At 41.3% G+C, this 23,584-nt stretch overlaps 1 protein-coding gene across 1 annotated transcript; it reads left to right on the top strand.

Moving 5' to 3' along the window:
- Nucleotides 1-1,905: 1,905 nt before the first annotated feature.
- LOC132911101 (homeobox protein unc-42-like) lies at nt 1,906-23,266 on the top strand. The gene is made up of 6 exons (XM_060967503.1): nt 1,906-5,052; nt 9,115-9,242; nt 10,152-10,259; nt 19,523-19,705; nt 20,800-20,899; nt 22,102-23,266. The coding sequence occupies exons 1-6, from the start codon at nt 4,833-4,835 to the stop codon at nt 22,206-22,208; spliced, it is 846 nt and encodes a 281-aa protein (XP_060823486.1). The 5' UTR covers nt 1,906-4,832; the 3' UTR covers nt 22,209-23,266.
- The last annotated feature ends 318 nt before the right edge of the window (nt 23,267-23,584 follow it).

The raw sequence follows: 23,584 nt of genomic DNA, 5'->3' as shown, positions 1-23,584 counted from the left end.
GCAACTATTGTCGACGAAATTGCAGCCTTGAAAAACGGCGACACGCGCGATGGGCGTTCTGTTTTCAAAGTGTGATTCAAAGAGACGAAATTGCCGGCCTTCAGCGTGATACTTCATCTTTTGTACGACGTTGACAAAACGTACGCTTTTATCGACGTTGCACATTTCAGACATTCGATGCATGTCGACGAGTTTTCCTGAAAATTTTGCATCGTCGAACGGAATTGTAGGCGGTAAAACAAAGCATGGGGAGTTGCGGCTAAAATATTCAATATAACTATGTAACTGAATTATGTTACGCTGATGCGATACACGGTTAGTGTACACAGCAGCTCTATTAAATAGAACGAAACATTATTGTACCATGAATACATAGGAATGCTTTTTTCCTGTCGCGATAATTTTCTGTCGTTGGATATTTATTTTAATCGATATATCCCGACCGTGACGAATCGATTCGTTTTATTCGCAAATTATTGAAAAGACGGATACCGTTTGAAAATCATGCGAGAGAAACAGAGCAAGTCTATATTTGTTGGTAATTCTCTGACTTTTCCAGTATCCACGTTACGCTTATTAAAGTCGGGGAAAGTTTCTTAATATATTAAAACATTTGCCACAGTTAGTAGAAATAAAAATATTATTTATTTAGCGCATACAGGCACAGCGTCAATGAAATTTCACCATGTTTTATATAACACGATATATACGATAAATATTTTCTACAGCCAGTACGTTCAAGTACTTTGGCGTGCTACTGTACGTTTACCGAAACTTTCATTCAAAATTATAATTACATTATCGACGAAGCATAACTTTTCAGAAAAACAGATATTTGCCTGTATCTCTCGCCTCTCTTTTTTGGAAGACAGCAAGGTGATCGTGAAAGGAAGGATGACCTAAATATGGGCAACGCGAGTAACGAGCTGATTCTTGCTATCGCGACGAAAACGATGACCAACTTTTTTCCGTGAGTTCGAGCAACTTTGAAGACGCTGAAGCTCTCGAAACTTTACGTTCCTCCTTTATAGCAACCCTCCTCGTACTCTCTGGTTACATGCTTCTTCGAGCTCACCCTTGGGCTAGAGAATCCTGGCGCCTCGTTTTGAGGGAGGGTCGAACGAGGAGGGCGTCAAGGAGACGAGTCTAAGGGTTCCGCGAGCATTCGTCGAAAAAGGAGAATCTACCTTCGACGTAGACGCGTCTGAGAACGTGGATCGTTCCGGATGACGCCGAAGGTATCGGTGTTTGGTTAATGAGTAAAAATCTACCGCGTGTCTACGTTCGAAGATAAGAGAATCTCGTGGAGAAGCAACTGTTTATACGTTTTTACCGGAAAGTATGAACAAAGTATAAGTTTCGAACGAAAGAAAAGAAATCATCGACGCGAGCAAATATCGATATTCAAAGAGGAAACCATAGGAAGAGTACAAAGGATAAATAAAGAAATTGCTAGGAAGAAATTCGGCGAAAGAACGATATTAAAACATCGGACATGGATTTAACGTTACAACGAAATAATGAAAATTGAGGTTGAAAAAATTTATTTGACGACGTAGGAAGAAGGGAAAAAAGAATTGAACGAGAGAGCAGACGAAAAGAAACGAAGTAAAAGTTCGCATGTACGGTACGCAGGTTTCGAGAGAGGATAGAGACTCGTTCATGGAATTACAAATCATCGAAAAGCTGTGCGCAAAATACAAAGACAGGGATGGAAATTCGTTGAAAAACCTATTCTATTCGTTACAAGCTCGTGTCGAACTCAGCTCGTAGGCAAACGACTCACGCGGCCGTGAAACGAAGAGTTTCTCGACTCGCACACGTACTAGTTGGGTCAGCCGTATGCGTGTACGTTACGATCAAATACCGAAAACGGGGGGGAGGGGGAGGGAGAAAGAATTAAAAAAGCTATCTGCCACGGGATAATAAAAAGGAAGACGGGTCTGCGAATGCAAAGAAGGAAAAAGGAGGTAGGGTGAAAGAGAGTGGCAAAGGGAGGCTAAGGGTTGGTAAGAGGGTGTGGAGAAAGAGGCAAGAGAAAAAAGGAGAAGCAGAGAAGACGACGAAGTCGAGGAGGAGGCAGAGAACGATGAGAACGATGACGAGGACTAGGACGAGGACGAGGCGGAGAGAGAAAGGCGAGTGCGAACGCGAACGGTCTACTGGTAGAAAGGGACGTCCCACGCGGACAGGCAGTAGTGGTAACGCACATATTGGCCAGACGTTTGTGTGAGTCGTTGGAAAAGCTAGATGGCGAGGTAGAAAGAAAATCGCTCGCAGGCTATTTTCCGGAGGAATTTTTATTGGTAGATCCGCCATGTTGAGGGTGAAGTAGGGGTAGACGGAGCAGCGGAGAACATGCCAGGATTGGTGGTTGTCCGGGTAACGCATCGTTCGAGCATCCAATAGGGTAAAGCGAGGAGAACCTCGTGCTTTCGTTGCCCGACCGAGCACGGGGGTGAAAGGGAGCGCTGGTTACAGGCAACAACCCCCTACCATGGAAGCAGCCCCTCTAAACGTTCTCTGTCCCCCCGCAGAGTCACCGGGATAACTGCATTTCGTGGACAGAATCCCACAAGAACTCACGGCGAGCGGTCGCCCCTCTAACACGGCCGACTCTCCTATCGTTTCGGCTTTTTCCTCCACGTAACGCGTTACGTACCACGGTACGAAGGAAGGGCGCGAGTCATCCTGGACGCTTCCACCTCGTCCTCGTCCTCGTGCTCGTATCCGTACTCGTTTTCGTCTTCATCTTCGTCCTTACCTTCGTCTTTGCCCGCGTCCACTCTTCGTCCGTGTCCTCGCGACGCTCCACGAATCTCGTTCCCCGCGCGGTTTCGATCGGGCGCGCGCCATTTCTCCGCAATTATTTCGATATTTCAATTTTCAAGGGCATACCCTGCTGCCTTCGTGATACTTACCCCTCCCCCTTCTTCTACCCTCCAATTCTAACCCACCTAATTGCATCGACGAGATAATAAGATTTGAATTTCGAATCGAGGCCACGGTAGCGGTAACGTCCGCTTCTCATTAACCAGCCGCGCTCTCCTCTCTCTCTCTCTCTCTCACTCTCTCTTTCGCCTTCTTCCTTCTTCTTCCTCTTCTTTTTCCTAGCTCGACATCCAACATCCACGTGCGTCTCTCGGGCAAACGAAACGTTTCTTTTCTCCTTTCTCCTCGCTTTCTTTCCCTTTTGTCTCTCGTTCGTCGGGTCGACCGCAACGTCGCTGGATTCTCCGAGAACATCGTTGGGATTCGACGCTACGACGCTTCCCCGTGAACATTGGCGCACCCGGACGCAAACTTGGATCAATCGGATCGTCAAAAGCAGCCTACCAGGATTTAAGATCGATAAGAGTACGCTGTCGCTCGCGATCACGAAAGGACGATATCGCCATCTCTACAGCTATCGCAAGTTACTAACTGGCAGCAAGACTACGAAGGATAGTGATCTTGTATTTGCAAGACCAACGCTCCGACGAATACGTAAATATCAGGATAGAGTTTCAAACGTGAAATTAGTGTACTTCTGGATGATTTCGCAAACCGAGCAAGGATCCCAATTACTCTTACACGTTACAACCTTGGGGATAAAAAACTGTGAAAATCGTTGGGGAAACGATTGCTGGAATTGGAAGGATTCACGGTCGAAACGAGATTAGTTTCTGAAAAGTGTCGCCGATATTGTGTTAAAGAAGTGAAACTCTCGAATATGTGTGAACGGAAATAACTGTTTCTAAAATTACCAAAATTACCAAGATCACCAAGTTACCTTTATACGTCCACCAGAGACTACGCGTACTTTAAAGTCTCAGAGAACCTACCTCTGAATTCTTGCTCGCAAGTAAACATCGCGATCGTTGCTTCGAGTCACCAACGATTCGACGCGTTGTCACGTAAATATGTGATTTCGCGAATCGAATCGAACGCTCGAAACGTCATCAACACATGTTAGTACACGTTTGAAAATTCCAATTCGAACATCGATATACAAAACCGTATCGCTTAAAGACGTAACGACAGACGTCTGAACGAAAGGTCGTTCCTAAAAGCAACGACGAACGATCGCTCCGGAAAGGATCGAATAAAGAATCGAAAGATCTCTCAGCGCGTTCAAGCGAGAAGCTTCGAAGAAAGTAAGCAACTCTAAAGCTGCAAAGACAAAGCTTCCTCGTCGGATGTACTCTCGTCTGTATCCAAGAACGTAAAATTCATACGCAGCAGGTCTGTTGAGAGAATTTCCTAATTCCCTTAGCGTAGGATTCGTCGCTGCAAAGAATCGAAGGATCTGGTATCGGAAATTATGACCAATCTGCGTTAAGAGACTTAGAGAGCGAGACTCGTCCGTCGAAGGAATCGACGAGTAAGATAAGCGCAGGACGAGCCTGTGATAGGACATTTAGATAACAGGATCGACCCTTGGAAGGGATCGAGGAATTGGGAAAATCTAGGATTTCGTGGAAACAGAGAAGAGAAGAGTGCGAAAGATCGGAAAAAATCGATCGTGGTTCCGCCTCTAGAAGGGGAACGACAGAGGATGTCTTGGTAGGTTGTGAAAGAACAACAGGAGCACTTGGTACGAGAGACCTCAACAAGGTCAACCCGGCATCACCCTGGCTAACGACCTGTCTGGAGGTACCGGGGGTCCCGGTGCAGGCGGCGTCGGTTCCGTCGGGGGCACCTCCGTCGGCGGTGGCGGCGGTGGCGGTTCATCGCTCCCGACGACCGCCCTCAGCCTCGATCATCAGCAGTTCAACATCTTCCCTGCGATCTTTAGCAGGCAGTTGAACTTTTCCGCGGCGGCAGCTGCGAACTGCGGTCAAAACAAGCTGATGGACGAACTGAGGCCGAATCTTGGTTTGCTCGGCGTCGGACTCGTCGAGAACGAGAGCTTCCACTTGAATCACAATCAAGAGAAGAGGAAGTGTAGCAGCACGAGCTCGAACGAGCAAGATTTCAGCCTTTACGGGGTTCACCAGGGTCTCGAAGCAAGCCCGCCGACACCAGCCGCGACGCCTGGAAGGAGCAGCGTCGGGGCTACTTCTTCCGTTGGTGAGTATCGCTCTGAATTCACTCGTCTTTCCATTCCGTATGTTTCGAGTCGCCCACTCGTTTCACGACCGACTCGGACAAGTAAAAGTAAAATATTTGGAGAACGATCTTCCAAGCGATACACACCGATGCTTAGAAGACGCTACGTATTCGCGCACTTGCTTATGTTAGGAAGACAGGGTTTGATAAAAATTTCTATGGAAAACGATAGATACATCGATGAACTTTATACGCAACGAGGATAAATCTTTAATCTTCTATAAGAGGATGATAAATATTTAGCCACTAGTTTCTTGCCAATTTATGTATCTTACTAGCATTCATTTGCTGTTACTACAAATAGGCTAAAGTATCCGGATACTTATATGAGCGGTAGCGTATAACACGATCTTATCTGGCTTGACGTTATTTGTCTGTTTCCTCTAATCACGAACGAAAGAGATACAGACGTTGAGGATGATTTGGAGGTAAAAATGGGCAACGTGTCATCTCGATATAGATGAATTTTCCGCTTGTTGAGCCTCGAGTACACACGTACGTCGTCGATAAGATCGGTTATAGTGTTGACAATGGGGTGCAGGACTAGACCATATGGTGGTACCTGTTCTATAGGCTATTATTATGTGCTCGTGGGGTTTCAGAGAGCTTAGCACCAAGGGTGTGCTAATGGGGTTCACTCGAATCGTTGGATGTAGACGCGTGTCGAGTCTTGTCATCGAAGCGAAATGCTGAACAGAACTCTGTCTTCCTCCCTCTTGCTATAAATTGACAGTAACTTGTACTTAGTGCCAGAATTCCATGTAGTCCAGCTGTTGGCTATCATTAACGAGTTTAACGTTTTTCCATCGCGGAGTAGAAGATTTCGCGACAAACTGGTCGTTTCTAGTTTCGTTTTTACCAGATAGTTAAAACGAACAAGCAACGTGCATAATTTGCAATGCGATCTCTTTCCGAGGAATCTCTGAGCATCAAATCAATTACAGACTCGAATAACGATTCCGCGGAAAGCCAAAATTTTCATACCACGAAAATACGACCGAACTGCGTATGGAATTCGTCCGTACATCGACGCGAGTTACGACAAATGTTCTGTTTAAATATTTAGTATCGTCGTTGCGTCGCGCGTTTGAAACGCCGACGCGAATTGAAAATCCCGCCGATGCGCTTTTCGAATGCCGAAGACATTCTTCCAAATTGGAATTCGCCAATTTACGGTAATAAAGTTATGGATGAATCATTGGTAAGACGATGGGTGCGGGAATTCAATAAGGATAGAGAAACTGTATGCGATCGTAAGCGTTGGTGTCGCCCGTCTCTCGTTACAGTGGAGCGCAAGAACGTGTTTGCGACTTTATCGCAAACGATAGACGCGTCCAACGAGCCAGATTACCATCTTTCTTGCAAAACTTGACAAGTTTTTGCCTTTATAACGCTCCACAAGAAACGATGATTTAGAGGACTGCGTGGGGCGATGATCGTGCGAACTGTGACGTCGAAGGTCTATGACGAAGGTATACAAAAGCTCGTATAACATTACGACTAGCGTTCAAATAAAGCTGGTGATCTTGTTGAAAAATATATGGCATATATACCAAAGTTAGAAATAAAGTGAACTTTTCAAGATGCATTTGTATCTTTGTTACTTGGGAACTGTTGTTATTCGGGATCACATTTTGGACGATGTTCGTGGAACGTAGAATTCTCTAGCAAACCATGCGAGCGATCGGATGCGTCTGTAAATATTGGAAGGGTGGAAAATATTAAAAATAAGATAGGAGGTTCAACAGGTCGCACGGTAAAATTTTATTACATTTCTGTGGATCTTATTATTCGGTAATGACTTTCGCGCGATGGGTCCAATTTAAGTGGAGAACGTCCAGCGTTTTGTTTTTTCCCTTGAAGGTCAGACTTTTCAGGAACCAGATGAAACTGCCGTAGTATTCTAATGCAAATGAAAACTCTGCAACGTTCAGCTAAGCGAAAGAAGGGAGGAAAAAGAAAGATGGAAGAAGGGAAGCGGAGAAAGAGAGAGAAACGGGGAGGGAAAAATTAATGTCGTTAACCCTCTGCGTCCTCCGCGGCATTAAAAGTACTCAAGCGATGGTCTTTCGCGCGATTCCCTAGCCCCTTTTAATACGCGAACCCGCGAAATTTCTCTACTACAAACGACGGTTTCCGTTTCTGTTTTCAAAAAAGACGATTTAATATTACTACCTGAACGAACTTACCGAAAGTCAGCTTCTCCTACGGACGATAGACTTTCTCTGCTATTTACTAGACATTTTATATAGCAATCGCGTTTAACGCGATCGTTGTATAAGTATCGGAATGTGTTAAAACATATAAATTGTCCCTTTTTAGTTGAAACGTCGTAACTAACGTGTTTCTCGCTTTTTGAGATACGTCGAAATTCGTTTGGTATATTTCGTTAATACGTTAATACGTAAAAATGAAATCCGAGAGTTGTAAAGATTGCGTAGCATCGAGGGACAGAGATTTGCAATTGGAGTGAAGATCGATCGAAAATGTTGCCAGCGACGGGATAGCTTTTCGCGTTAACTGGAATTTGGTGGCAGATGCCGATGGAAGACAGCTGCGAAAGCTGCAGGGATCTGCCTTATTAATAATCCCATAGATCGTGTCATTTGTCAGCTCGTTCACCTTGTTAAAATCGCTGGTAATTATTTCGAATACAGTATTCTGGACGGATAATAGTCGTAGAGCTACCGTAACTACGATGGTTCTTCCTTTTCCAATTATCTTGATCCGTGATAAAGGTAGCCATTTGCTTTAGAAAATGGACAATAAACGAGGGTTTGATTTTCAACGATAAAAGAATTAAATTATTTTCTTGGAAGAAAAAATGTAAATGTAAGGTTTCTAGTCATATTTTTCGCTTTATATTCAAGACGCGACGTCCAAAGGAATTTTGAATAATATCGAGCATGTTTCGTTACTTGTTGTTATTTCAACTACTCCTTTCGACATATTATACATTTTTTACATTCATGCTGTAACATCTTACATCTCGCACACACGAGAACTTTAGTATCTTTCCTTAGTGTACTACTTCTGTCGCACCTGGTCGAAAATTTGTTGTCATTGTTAATGTCTATGGCAATATCGGAGTAGACGGAAAATTGACGTAATCACGACATCTGTTGTGGTCATAAGCGAGTCATCGTTACGCGTTGTTCCATAATCGCCAAAGGTCGTCGTTCCAAGTCTCGGCTTCTTTCTTCTTACCTCGATCGCCGAGCGTTTCTAACTAGTATCGTTATACTAGCGTAAAGTTTCGTGAAACGTACAACGATCAAAATCCGTACCAAGTATTCACTGTCGATTTGCAACAAATAAGTATATGAAATAGACGCTGTCATCGTGTTAGTGGTTTCGCTAAGAAACAGATCATAACGCGCAGATTTGCCTCGTCTTCTGGCTGAACTTGACCGAGTTTCACTGTTCACCGGGTAACGAGGCAAGGTATGTAAAGTGGACAGCATTCATCCTTGAACATTGAATCAGCATGTAACATGATTAGGTCATTAACGCCCTAACCAAGTTAGCATAGTGCGAGGGACTTCGCTCGCCACCGTTACCCCGACCGTACGTTCGTATGTTCGTTCATAAAGCCGATACCGTGAAACAACCAAGACGAACGCAGACTTCTACATCGAGATTGCAACCTCGTGTCGATCGTTCTCTCGATTCGTACGCGGTTCCTTAGCCATCGATGGTTACGACGTATATTATCGAAAATATTCAGACAGTTTTCCTCCTTTTTCACGGGATATAATTTAGCAGAGAGTTACGGATAAAAAGGTTTCATTTCGTTGTCTATCGTCGCGACAGCTACGCAACGAAATATTACGACACGATAAAATTGATTTTTACGAGAGCTAAGATGCAATAACAAAATTAGTGTTTTTATTAACTGGAACTTATGGGACTATTCTTCCGTTGTTGGAGCAAGTCTTCGTCTTCGAACGGTTCAATTTTCGGAAATGAATTTTGATAGGTTGACTAAATGAAAACTAATTTAATTGATTTTTCCAATTTCAGGCGCGGAAGGAGCTTTTAAAAAGTTAAAACCCGACCCTTGTGCTTCGAGTCCTCACATCGGCCATACACCTACCACCGCCAGTTGTCCAACACCCGCTCGACGACGGCACAGGACCACTTTTACGCAGGTTTGCTCTCAACTTTACATTAACTTCACGTTCACGCGCATAAGAGAAAAACGTATATATTTTCGAAGCTTCCGATCTTTTCTCGCGTACAAAAGTTCTTAATTAATTACCGTTGCTATCGCGTGCGTACGAAGCGCCGTTTTCTCAAAGAGATCTTTACCTGCGCGTAGTTTCTTCAACATATCGATACATTTAATTAAAGTAATTTCCAGTATCATGCCACATATCTTTTCAATGATCATTCAGTTGGTTATTCCAAATACCCGAATAGACCAACGCATGATTATTTTAAAATAACGTCTAAAATAAAATCAGAGATATTCTCAAATAACATTACATGTTTAAAAATTATTTGCTAAAGTCGTTTGAGAAATAATTAATTTTTAAAGCGGTGTTAGTATTTCACGCGGTATTTTACACACGGAAAATCGAATTAATTCGTTTGAAATTAAATAATTTATTTGTCACAATATGGAATAAATTATTCCTTATTTACTACTATATTTATTTGTTATTTGATTTTGATCGTGATAATAGATTTAGCAGTAACATTAAAATAAATTTGACAAAATTTTAGTTCAGATCCGAGCCAAATCGGATGACATATCGTTTAAACGCGCAATCATTTTCCAAATATTTTCTCGAAACAATGCCCAAGCCTGATACGATTTTCTACTTAAGGTTTCCTCTAATTAAAAAGAATCGATTCGTTCGTTGCACCGTTTTTCGCGACTGTCTGCACCCATTGTTACGATTCTCGGTAGCTGGATTATTTACGGATAAACTCGTTACACATATTTCGATAACGAAATTTCGATTACCTCGATCCCCGAGATCTTTCGTGTAGCGTTCAAATTTCCTGCCGGTAGTTCAGATCGGCTTCACTACGGCCTTCCAATTGTTTCGCAGGAGCAGCTGGCAGAATTGGAATCGGCATTCGCAAAATCTCATTATCCAGACATATACTGCAGAGAGGAATTGGCGAGGTCCACGAAATTGAACGAGGCTAGAATTCAGGTGAGTATCGTAGCTTCGTAACGAAGAAGAAACAGAAAACATAAGAAACTACTCGATTCACTTTCTCTTAAGCATTCAATTTTTCGAACGATTGATCTGAAATTGGAAAAAGATCAGCCTTGTGGAATCGACTAGGATATTTTCTAGCGTTTTTGTAAAAACCAATGGACTACTAGCGTAAAATCATTTTTGGCTCCAGTTCCCACGAACCCCTACAATTGCCATTTGCCTACAATTCGAGAATTTATTTTACCCATAGAAATTAACAAAAAAAAGAAGAAAAACTTGGAAACTCCAAGGGTTGATCAAGCGAATTGCATCCTCTAGCGACGCACGTTTCCTTCGAAAATTTGTTCCTCGATAATAAAATTCGACGATGTATCCCACGAAATTTTCTCCCCATTTAACTTCCGATGGTCTTCGAAAAAATTTGACGCGTTGTTTCTCGCGAAACGTTACGTATATTCGCATATATATTTTCTGTGCGTCGATCTTTTTGGCCATGAGTCATGCAATAATCGAATCAAAGACGCGTGTAGGGTGGCAAAATGAAATTACGCGCGCAAATGTCGATCCAAGATACCCTCGAGTCTTTCGGGGGGTTGCAGAGTCAATCAGTGGAAACGGAGGCGTTTCGGACAAACTTTCTGATATCCACTGTAAAATAGGGAAATAGCAGATACGAAATTATCGATATCGACGAAAGTTAGGCTCGTAGCTTATTCCAGACTAGGGGAAATTTTGTTTGAAACGAAGATGAGAAAAAAACGACTCGAAACGACCAACTTTTCGAGTGTTTTAATATTTTTATCTTAGAGGAAGCGTCTCTATTCCGAATATTAAATGGACAGAGAATAAAAGGATTAGAGACTGATGCGATGTCAACGAAATTTCAAAATATTTAGCGCATAATACAGTTTTAAATTTATTTTTCTCGAAAGTGAAGCATCGTATGGAAAAATTGTATTCTACATTTTTTACTTGTTTCCAGACGTTAGTTAGTTCAAACTCCTCGAAATTAGCCAGATCGAAGCATACTTTGTCAAATCTACAAAGTCGATTTTTTCGAAAACACAGCCAGGGGTGAAAAAATATTATACCAAATCCTTTTCTTATTTTTTCGCTCCCTTTGTTTTAGAATCATCGACCGGCCCGGTTGTTATTCCCTGGCTCTGCGCTTCTCGTATCGCAGTGAACGCGTTAACATATCCAAGTATGGTGAACGATTTCTTGAAAATATCGAGAAAGTAACGCAGAAAATATGTTTCAGTTTATAGCTGAATTATTCGGAGCGCCGTATTTTGGCGTGCCACTGTATTTCGCAATGCAGTGACCGAAATTTCCATAAAGCCACTGATGCTTTTTGGTAAAATTGTATAATTATTTCGTTCTAACGAGCTTCGTAACCATTTTGGGGAAACCAGGAAAGAAACGTACATGTACATGGATCGTAGCGATACAAGTAACGTTGATTTAAAAAATCACGTAGAAATATAATTTAAGAGAAAACAAAAATGCGAGGTTTCTATAGAGCCGCGCGCTTTTTCGATAAATAAAATAAAAACTGACGATAATTTCTTCGCTGTATCCGTATTAATAGTTCGTACAATTGCCATTTTTTCAAATTACATGGAAAATGCAACTCGGTGTTGAGAAAATCAGATTTTGTAACGTTTCTTTATCGATAGACGCCTACGGTTCGTTTACCACCTTTGATAATTCACTAATGCGATTATATCGCCTATTGATACGATAACTTTTCTCCCAAATATTCCCCGAAGATTTTCTATGGGATTCGAATCCGAGGAACAAGCTGGTCATGTTAAAACCTTGTACATTTTTTTGATCCAGCCACTGTTTCGTGCGAAGCATCGTCGAGCTGGTAAATGAAACTGTTATCTCCGATTCTTTCTGCGAACGATACTGTAAACCGCATCTCTCTGCGTATACGTTCTTTCTTCTAGTTCTCTCGAAATGCCATCATACACGAACTTTTCACTGGAACGAAACGATTATAAGATTTCACCAAAAAAGAAAAGACATATCGACTGTATGGAAATAATCGACACGCAAAATATCAGACACCGTACCCTTACGTATCCACGTGAACGCGCTTAATCGCTTTATCAAGGAACGCTCACGATCTACGTTTAATCGACAAGTTGCGAAAGAAGGAAGGGTAAACGTTCGATAGGAGCGAACGCGTCAGCTGGAAGATGAAACGCGACAGATTCGAGGGTAGTAGTGCGGTTTTTGACAACGTTAAAGAATGGACAGGACGGAGAACTCTGGCGACTGTAGCCGGGCAAAGGATTCGCGTTAGCTGGTGCAGAGCCGCCGCTGGCCCCTCCGAATCCTGCAGCGGTACATATTAAAACAGTCGCCAGTGCGTTTCGCTCTTTTGATATATAATGCAGGACGGTGTTGTTTGAGTTAAAAGCCCAGGAACCGCGGTGACTTAACCCTGTTAAACTGCGATGCCAAGTAAAACGCGGTTTGCTTTGCTTTTACTCGTTGGTTATAATCCATGCACAAAGTGTCCACCAGGCAGGAAGTGGCTTCACCAATGCGGCGGAGACTTTCGAACGCGTTCATTTGCCGGCCTCAAATGTAAAAGTATCCAAGCCGGTCTTGAAACGTCGTTTCTAGTCATTAACTTTTGAAACATCGATGCACCGACCGTTTCCACTAATTTCTCCGTTCGATGTTTTTTTCAATCGCTCGCAGCTTTTCCCGTTACCAGCGTCCCTTCGCGACGGTTAACGTCGAACAGATCGTAAATGGAGACGACGGATGGAAAAACACGATAAGCAAATCGTCGATGCTTTCGGATTCGACGGATTATTCTCGTTTTTTAACTGCGTTACACCAAGTATCGTCATTTCTATCTTTTTTGTTTTTGTTTCGTTTCTTTTTCTTTTTCAGATATCGAATGGCGTTAAAAAGAGGAAAGTCAAAGTCTCTGTTTGATTTTTTAATCGTGTTCGCGAACGTAGAAATTAGTATAAGCGTCCACACAGACTGCCCATCGTGCTTTGTACGTTGTCGTTTCTATCTGATATTTTCAGCGAGAAAGACCGATAAGGTTGCTCCTAAATTTAATCCTCTTTTCCGTTTAAACGCGTCATTGCGAATTAATAGATAACATTCACGATTCATTGATCGTTCCTTCGCGAATATTATACGTAGGTATTTTTAAGAACGGATAGAACGCGATAAACCATTATACGCTATTTCTTTTGGGATTAAAGAAAATAAGAGCATAAAGTTAAATGGTAGAATTACAACTTTACAGTGGAGTTTCAACTTGGATTAAAAGTTCGCTAATCGAATTTCACAGTCGAATGAAAGTACACGTTACGTTCTGTATGTATATCTAGCGACGAATTTCTCGTCTATAGCGTCTACGATATTTTAAATTGCTGTGAATACCGTTCCGGCGTACGTTAGAACCGACTAAACCATCGGTTTCGAAGACTCGGAGACGTCTGAGATTACTCGACGTCCTGTAGCTGGATCGAGAAGGGACGATAGAAACGTAGGAAGAATATCTGCAGCCAAACGAATAACAATGAAACAAATAAACGAGTTTCAGGTTGGTCGAATTAATTCGAACGAGCCTTTGTTCTACGCTGTTAAACCATTGAAAAAGGAGAAGGTTCTGCGCTTCGTTAAACAATTGGGAAAAGAAGTTGGAAATTATGAGGAAACGCGCGTTTCTATTTCATTGAAATATTCGATGCTACGGAATTCTTTGAAGGCTGCCGTGGTAGCTACGGCATTTTGTATTTTGGAAGATGGCGACACGCGAACAGGGTGCTCTTGGATGAAAGAGAAATAGGTAGGGAACGGCGGTGGCAAAGTTGAGATGAGTTGGGAAGGAAGGGTGGTTGGGTGGCGCTGTACCGGAGGCTGCCATTATATCTGAGCCGCCATTTTAAATTGAATTTTCTCCACCCTAGATAGATCTGAAACGTCTCGGCCTTGCCGAGGTTCTTCCTCCGTTGCGAGACGAGCAGTAAGAAGATGAGGAAAAGTAGAGGGAAACCGTACGAAGGGTACCAAACCCCCTATGGCTCGGCTCCCTATCTTTCTCTTCTCTTCTTTTCTCTTTTCTTCCCTCCTCTTCTCTTCTCTTCTCTTCTCTTCTCTTGTCTTGTCTTGTCTTTCCAACCCCTGTTTCGCGATGGATACTCCGCGTCTTCGCTATCCTGTCCAAATGCTAACGGCAGAATTTTGCCTAACGAGGAACGAGGTGAAACACGCGAGAATGTAGAAAGCTGATTGCAATTTAATCGACATTTTCATACTGGCGAAAGAAAATCAGTTGGACCTTTTATACGTAATATTTATTTTGAACGACGAATTCTCATATTTATGTTTATATAAGTAGACTAGGGATATTTATGGAAATGCGCGTTATCATGGAAATAATTAAAAGAGACTAGAAACTACGCTGAGATTTCTGTCACGTGTTATAACGAGTACACCTTATTTTAGATATTTTATACACACGTTACGCGCATTTTATGCACTTTGGCGTGATTAATCCTCTTATTTTTCATGGGAGAGCGATTTTAAGACGCGATACTTGGTCGACCAATCACGCGTTACCAAGAAACTCTCTTTTTATTGATAATGGTAATACGGTATAATGATAACGGTTAAGAAAAAGGATAGCATCGTGGTAAGAGAATAATTCTCGAATCACCGCACAAGAAATCCCATTACCTCGAGGAAAAAGAAAGGTGAATCCGAGACCCAATATTAAGTTAGCTAAGTTTTCATTCGACCTTTTTACTTCGATTCGACTTCCGATCGAAGCCTACCTAGTGGGCGTTTTACGAGAAAATTGACTTCCTATCTGAGAGGAAATAAGAAAAACTGACGAGCGAAATAAAAAATTACCAACGTACATTCCTCGTTTTATCATCGGACGGAATATACCTTTTTAGATCGCTGCACTCCGAATGAAACTCGCGTTTGCGTTTATTATTTTACGGTTTCTAGTCAAATCATTCGCGGCTCGCGAAATATTCTTCCTTTCTCTCTCCGACAATGATTCGTACATCTTCCACGCGGAATTACGAATCTATCAGTTTTAAGATACTTTTATATTACTAAAAACACCGCGAAGGTTCCGGTTAAAAAAAAATCTCAATCTCGACGAACATACAGAACAAAGTAAACTTCTCGTTCTGATATTTAACGAATAAGACAAATCTCTACGTTACATCGGCATTTTTGAAATCCAGAAGCGTCCAGGAAAATATATCGCAAACAGCCGCGATCTAATTATCGAGACGCGCTGTAGTTTCGACATGATCCGACGAAGAAATGTAAAAATCGAAGGGTAGAAGACCCGCAGCCTACGATCCACGAACGTTCGTTCGACAAAGTGTACGTGTACGCGTACGAGGGAATAAAAGTAGGCGATGAGGCAAGAAGAAAGTAGTAGTAGGTATATTTTCTTGCAGAGAGTAATCCATTATCTCGGGATCCATTTTCTGTCTCTATACGTGGGTTAGCTATCAGAGTACGGAGTGTATTCTCTTAGGTATACAGAAGGATAGTTTTCTTGGTCGTGGTTCTCAAAGTAGCAGACATTTTGAGCTGTTCTCTACCCTTGAGGGAGAGAGAACTGCACTTTCGCTATCCCATCTTCTGGCGCTATCTTTCTCTACGGCAGAACATAGCTGGGCGGAGAAAGGGAGGATTGGAGAGCACGGTTATTGAATTACCAACTCTTAGCTTTCCAGTTCTTGTAGGGTACGCGCCTTAAGGGACGCGCGCAAGTATGTTCGCAAAAAGCTCTTTCAGAGGAGTTGTAAATAAAAGGAGCGATCCGCGTTTACGAGACCCAGTCGCTTAAACGCATCCGTATATTTATCTACGGATAAACATACACGAATTACCTTTCTTTCGACCGATTTGTTCGATGCCTTTCGCGCATCAACTTTCAGCGACGAGTCGAATGGTTTTCAGGCAGACACACTCCGGTGTAATTAGATTTTTCGTAGATGCTTACGGAGAGATTATACAAAGTTTGCGATACGTTTGTTTAAATCGTATAATTTTGAACGCATCGATCCATGCGGTTTGTTGTTTCTTGTGTAAACGTATCGGACTATTCGCGTTGGAAAACGATTGATTTAGTAGATATTTTGATCGTGATACAATTTATCACGTAAGTGACTCGATTAAAAGATACCTGCGAAGGTATTAAAGAAGCAGGAGTAAGATAATCCAGTTTCGCGCTTTTAGCATTTCGAATTACTTCTTCTTTTCGATTAAACCAATATTTTTACTAATATGACGCGAGAAATAACAACGGGGACGATTTACCGGGTTTCATTATCGATCTTTTTTTTTTTCAAGATATTCACAAACGCTTTTCGCCGATACGTTTGATAAATACATCCAGCAGTATTAATAACGTTTAGAGCTACCATTTTTATGGATTCGAGGCCTGTTCTATTCGCAAGCACGTATTAACCTGCGTGTGTGTGTGTGTGTGTGTGTGCAAAGTGAAATGTCGTTATATTTGCTGGGTAATATAATTTGCAGCGATGCATACTCGAATACTTTGAACTTTGACTTTTAGATCGGAGCTCTATCATAGAGTAGTACATCGCCATAATCAAAAATAAAGGCCTTAAAAAGGAATAAACGAATCGCAGTACTTTTTGACGCGCGGTATTCTCCAACAGAATGCTTCGAAAATCTACGTTTCGATGGAATATTTCGATGGAAGCTATCGTATCGGAAACGTATACGAATAAAACTATTCCGCACGGCACGGATTCTCTAAAATTCTACATTTTCCAAAAAAAAAAAAAAATACTATTCTTTGTTTCATCTTCTCGTAAGATATATAACATTTATGGCTTGGAAATATACATATGCGTATCGTTTACGTACGTATAAACGTACATGGCGCAAAGTCTTATTAAAAATTGATAAAATACGAAACCGATAGAAGACTCGCAGTAACAGGAATGTGAAATTTGTTACTCTGGAAATTCATATATATTTCGTGTATAACCCGAAGCAAGATACTTAGAACTACTATATTTTGAACCAACTCTTAAATCGATAAAGTCACAAATCGATCGAGGGACTATTATTTTAATAGTACAGGATCGTAGCTGGTTAAAATCGTGTACATTGTTATAGATGGAATGTAAAGTAGAATTATTCTTTGTTACGGCATTATTATTTTTAACGAAAGTTTCACTTCCTTCCCTCGACAACTACGACAACTTCGATGCGAAACTAATGACTCAGGGTGACACGTAAATTCAAATTATTTCGGATGCAAGTATCTTTTGTGCAAGTGCAAATCGGCTCATGTGCCATGAATTCAAATGCGGGTCGCAATTGGTTATGCGTGGTGCTTCGCTTGTTCCGTGATTTCCGTATGTGCAGTTTAAAATGATGCAGGTATAGCCAGATATACACGTACGTATACACGCGCGTCCCTTTTTGAAATTATCGATACAATCTCTTTGCCTAACAGCCGATACATTGTGTTCCAGATTTAATTCACAAAAGAATTTATATCAATCCAATACACCATAGTAATGACATTTTACGAATAGTTCGTCGACTGTCTTTTTAATAATGGAAAGAGAAAGAAAAAGATACTGGCGCAGCGACGGTTTAATATTTTTCATCGCAACGTCTGACGTCTCATTTCGAACGCGTTTTATTTCTCACTTTGTACAGGTAAAAATGCGATCGATGCAGCGTGGAAAAATATACAAGACTTATGTTTCAGAGTAATTTTTATAGTACGATGCTGGTTTGTTTCGTTCAGCGATTGATGAAATACTTCGAGTCAAAATTCGACCGCGTAAACTCGCACAGCTAAACGACCATCGCGTTCGACTTCTTTCGTTCAGCTTCCATTCGTCGTAAACTATAATTTTCCTTCTTCTTTATCTCTACCAACGGTACTCTGAATTTACACCCACAACGGTAGAAAATCCACGGTATTCAAATTGCCCGACAATTTTTCGCCGGGCAATTCCATCGCTTCCATTCGTCGTACGTTCTCGCGTATCTTCTGCAGCCCTTTGACCCACCTCTTACGGACACCGGAACATCATCGGCGCGGATGTTTTTGCGAGCTACGCTTCGAAAACTACGTATCGTACTTCCATCGAGAGACAGAGAGAGAGAAAGAAATAGACAAGAAATACGCGAAGAGAGAAACGGACCAAAAAGAGACGCGATACGGGGAGCAGCAAATCAGAAGGAAATAGAGAAAAATAACGGAAGAAAAAAGATAGGGAACAAGTAGAGAAAACCAGGCTTGATCGAGCCACCCTCGTGTGTCACTCGTTTCGCCATGCGATAGCGTGCAAGAACGAGAGAGAAACCGAGAATGAGAGACTATAGCTGTGTGCATGCGTACGTGTGTGTACGTGTGTGTGTGTGTCTACGCGCGTGTATACGAGTGTACGAGGGAGACAGCGAGAAGAGGAGGAGAGACGGTGCACAGTAGAAATGTCGATAAAACATGTTGGCCAATGAGGAAGCTTGGAGTGACGTCACAGTCGTGGCATTGGCCAATCAGGAGGCACTGGTAACATCACCACGAGGGTGGAAACAAGTCAACCCCAACCAGGGGAGAGGCTTTTCTCTTTCTGGGGGTTGCTTGGAAAAGGGTCGGTTGGCAGGGAATCACGAGAACCCGGAAGAAGAGAAGAGAGGGGAAACGAAGAAGGAGACCATAGGGTGGAAGGGGGAGGGGGTGGTAGGGGGTTGTAGGCGTGATGGAGGGTCGAGAGGGCGACAGAGGGTTCGAGGGTGGCGGTTGGAGGTTCGGGGATTCGGTGTGCATGCCGGGGAGTCGCTGGTGGCGGTTCAGGCAACCCCCAATATGGGTTTACTAATCCCGCGAAACAATGGAAATTGCCCGATGCAAAATGGCGATAGATAAACTACTCTACCTCGGGGTGAGTCCGAGAAAAGCGGGAATAGCTCAGCGACCGACGATAGAGAACAGAAATGCCCCCTGTCCCCGCCACCCCCTCGTTTACAGTCTGATTAACGCGTTCTCATAGATTCGATTCCAGAACACCAGTTCCAACGTACATATTTTCGAAACTTCCAGTCGACTCGTCTAACGAGCTCGTTCGCCTCACGCCGTTGCACCTTTCGCGAACGTTAGGAAAACGTTGATACAATACTTTACGTTTTACTCAGGTTTCCGAAGAATCTTCCTAAATTCTATCGCACTTTCTTCGCATCGGTAGGTCTGGTTTCAAAATAGAAGAGCGAAGTATCGGAAGCAAGAGAAGCAACTTCAGAAGGCCCTGACTCCGATTCCTGCTTGCCAAGGTGCCATGATGAGGAATATTTATCCAGGTGCCAGCAGGGGTTATCAACCGTATCCTCATCCTCACAATAGCATAAATGGAATAAACCGCTACCCTCAGGCAAGTCATTCGTCTCTAAAATATTCATCCGTAATTTCTTTTCAGATCTCTCTTTGCAGATCGATGCTTTTATCTTCTTATAAGTTGTACTTTTTATAAGGTGTTGCAGGCCTTTTTCCGCAAAACAGTGCCGTAAAATATCTTGCAACTAAAAATAAGAAATCACGAGGATCGACGGCACAGATGATCTGTTAAAAGACTAGAAGAAAATTATTATGCTAATATTGCTTTGCGAAAAGAAACCTGAAACACGTAGATCGTCCATCGAAATCCTTCGTTACCGTTGAAAATTTTCTCAAAATAGTTTTACATAGTTCCACGTACGCTAAAAACCGAGATATTAGGTATCGGTACGTAGGTGATAAAATACGAGTAACGTTTCAAGGTGTGTAAATCGATTGTCGCGTTTCGATCGCGATATAATTCATTATATTTTTATCGTATTTACGTATATTAAAAAAAAAAAAGAAAAAAAAAGAAAAAAACGAAAATCGTTAACGCTGACAATGGATGCGTCACGCCTACCAAGCAACGTATCGTATCCCTACGAATGAATTCGATGCGTTTCTCGTTAATGATTTTAACCGAGGTATTAAATTGAAGTGCACCTGAGCGTGCGTCCGGCGCATCACTATCGGTCGATGTAGCTAAATTGCATTTCGACTGATTAGTTGGGTCGGACGGATTACCGAATGCCTACCGGTTTAATTAAGCCAATAATTCGTCGAGCGTATCGGTTTGCCGATAAAAAAGCTTCGAGATCCTCTTAATCGATCTTCGAAGTCATGTTTGACGTACCACGATAAAATTTACCGATACTTGCTCCAATCTTTTTTCATCCGTTATCCTTTCTAGCTGTAATTCCTCTTCTCTCTATCAATCTAAACTATCGTTCCACCATAACGAGTTTCCACTATTATTTCGTATCCTGTACGTTGATTTAAACTACGATCTTTCGAACAACAAAGTTTGATTTTATTTATTTCGAAGAAGAATCGATAAATGCCCTTTAAACGATACGACGAAATTATACTGTCGTATTTTGCTTGTGTAACGAGTAGTTAATTTATACGTGAATTTATGTTTACATGTAGATGAGTACGACGTCCTATCCAAGTATGACACAACCATTTTCTATGTCACATTCAGCGTCGAATATGTCTGCAGTTACTGGTATGAGACAAGATGCGATGGGTGAGTTCACGTGATCTCTAACTATGCGCTATTCGAATAATAGCCTGTTAATCGATTTACGATTTCATTAACTCGCCAGTTAATTTATAATTAGAAATATTTTACTTCGTAGCTTAAGCGAACCGGCGTTATATCCAAACATTGGACGCTCTACCGAAATACGAAGAATAATCGTTGCAGAATTAATTCGTATAATCAGAAAATGTATTTGGTTTAATTCGAAATTTGATTTGCTGTCGTAACATTACCATCGATGCTATAGATTTATCGCTGTTACGTGTCCAATTACAAAGTGTAGCATTTGCAGAAATATAAAAGAGGGAAAGGCTGAAAAATATTAGAACCGATTCGATTCTATAAAAATGAAAACATCCGCTTGTTTTTCTTTTTCTTTTCGTAATTATCATAGGCGTTGGTCTAAAGTTATTAAATGACTTGGTAAAACGTTAGACCGGAAATGACAGGAATCGGACATCCGTACGAACGTTCGTTCGTTCGTTCGTTCGTTCGGTCCAAGACGTTCTCTCTATTTCCGCTCGAAAGCCGTCTTACATCATTTCCGGCGCAAGATGGAATATCGCTTTAAAATCGAATCAAGACTATTCGCGAATTGGCTGTCTATGCCGGTGTCCGTGTTCGAGTTTTCGCTCGGTATACAGCGTAGATCTTCGGAGAATATCTCTGGCTCTTATAACGATTTAACGTCTTAATGCGATAACAAATCGGCCGATTAACGATTACGACGAACCTCCTGGAAAAGTCATTAAATCGATTCACCGGATTGCTTTCTTAAGAGAAAAGAAATTTACTTTCGTTCGTCGGGCTGTTTCCGATGGGAAAGGGTGGATGGATATCTCATTGTCAGTCTTCCTTTTTCGCGTTAAATCGAATGGCTATTTAACTTATTACAACTGATCAATAAATTCTTCGTATTAAAAAGATAATATTCCGCGTATATCGTTGTCTTACGTTCGCGACGATTATCATCGCGATAATTATTGCCATTGGTGACGTATCAAAACTATGGAAAGGAAAAGAAGACGATTTCCTATTTTTTATAAGCAAAGGATTTTAACGTTCGATCTGATTATCGATCAACTCCGTGTTTCAACGAAAATTACCTTTTTGTTTTGGTTTCGGAGCTAAAGATAAGAATCTGCGGGCTGGATCGATTTATCTACTAATTAATTACTTGGTTTCAGGCATGTCAGCCGAGGACGAGTGGTACAACAAGAGTATTTCCGCTCTAAGAATGAATACGGCTCATCATCCCAACCTCGCTGCGCCAATGTTGCAATATCAAACATAATTGTAAACATTATATGAGTGAATCAGATGAAATCGTTACGATATATATATATTTGACTGCATATCTTCATTCAGGCAACTTAGCACCGCTAAAACGTGTTGTCAAGAGGAGACGAGATTATTTCTCGACACTATGAAGTACGTTTAAGAGAACAGTGAAACGAAATCAAATTAACGCGAATCTCGTGACATTTTGCACAAAGAGAGACGAAAAGTCGAATTTACGATAGACACGAAACAATATCGTGTTAAACGATTTAACATCTTACCATGATTATTCGTTCGTTAATGTTATGATAGAAAATCAGCTCTGACTATTGCGTTTCAGTTAATGAGATACGATCTCTAACGTTTCGTCGTAACGTTAATGATATTTCGAGAAAAGTAACTTTGTTAATATCGTTTGATATTATTGGTAAAAAGAAGTAACAAATATTATTCATGTGCGGCGTTATGCATACATACGGATGATATGTATAATTTCATTAAACACACATATTCGCACATAACATTATAATTATTAGTGAAAATGATTATGTATGTACACAATTTTCTATTATTCTGTACAAAGCGTGATATACATATTTCGATCGAACTTTCAATTCTTAAATTAAGCGATACATGTCTGTAGGATCGGAAGGATTTCATTTTTCGTAACGATAGTAGAAATGCATATTGCCGCGTAAAGCAGTTTCGCGTTTGAATTTATCCGGATTATTTCTAAAATAGCGATAAAACGTGTTCTTTTGTTGTTCGTTCGTATTATTTTTACGATATATATAGTTTCTTTCCAACGCTGATAAAGTCAAAGTCAGCGACTAAATGAAACGAACTTGTATTTCATATTTTCTTCCTTCCCTATCTTTTTATTCTCTTTTTTCTTTTTTGACACAGCACGCGCTACGCATAACTAACAATTAGAATAATCAATATGCACGCAGAGTGGAACTCGATACGCGCACAGTCCACGTAATCTTTTTGTTAGTTTCTTAACAACGATCCAAAACAGTTTCGTTAACAGAGGAGATTGTAAATAAGGAAGAGATACGTATACAGTGTAATCAACAGATATTCTAGCATATGCGATTTTTCAATGTCCTTTTAAAGATATAAGCATACCTAAACTTAGTGGAATATTAGGTATTGATTTGTGTGCTTATGTTGGCCAGAGTTTTAAATAATCGGGATGAGAGACGAGGATAACTGACAATGTCTTGCGTTTGAAATTTGAGAGACGCCAGGGGTCTAAATAAATAATTACGTCAATTTCTATATACAATTCCTTTTCTATCTTAAATAATTTTACATCAAATCTTATATCTGTCTTGCAAAATTAATATATATACCCATACTTTAAGACTTAATTCGCGAACAATG

Source organism: Bombus pascuorum, chromosome 10 (genome assembly GCF_905332965.1).
Source record: "Bombus pascuorum chromosome 10, iyBomPasc1.1, whole genome shotgun sequence".
Lineage (NCBI taxonomy): Eukaryota > Metazoa > Arthropoda > Insecta > Hymenoptera > Apidae > Bombus > Bombus pascuorum.
This window is presented reverse-complemented; position numbering and strand designations above follow the sequence as displayed.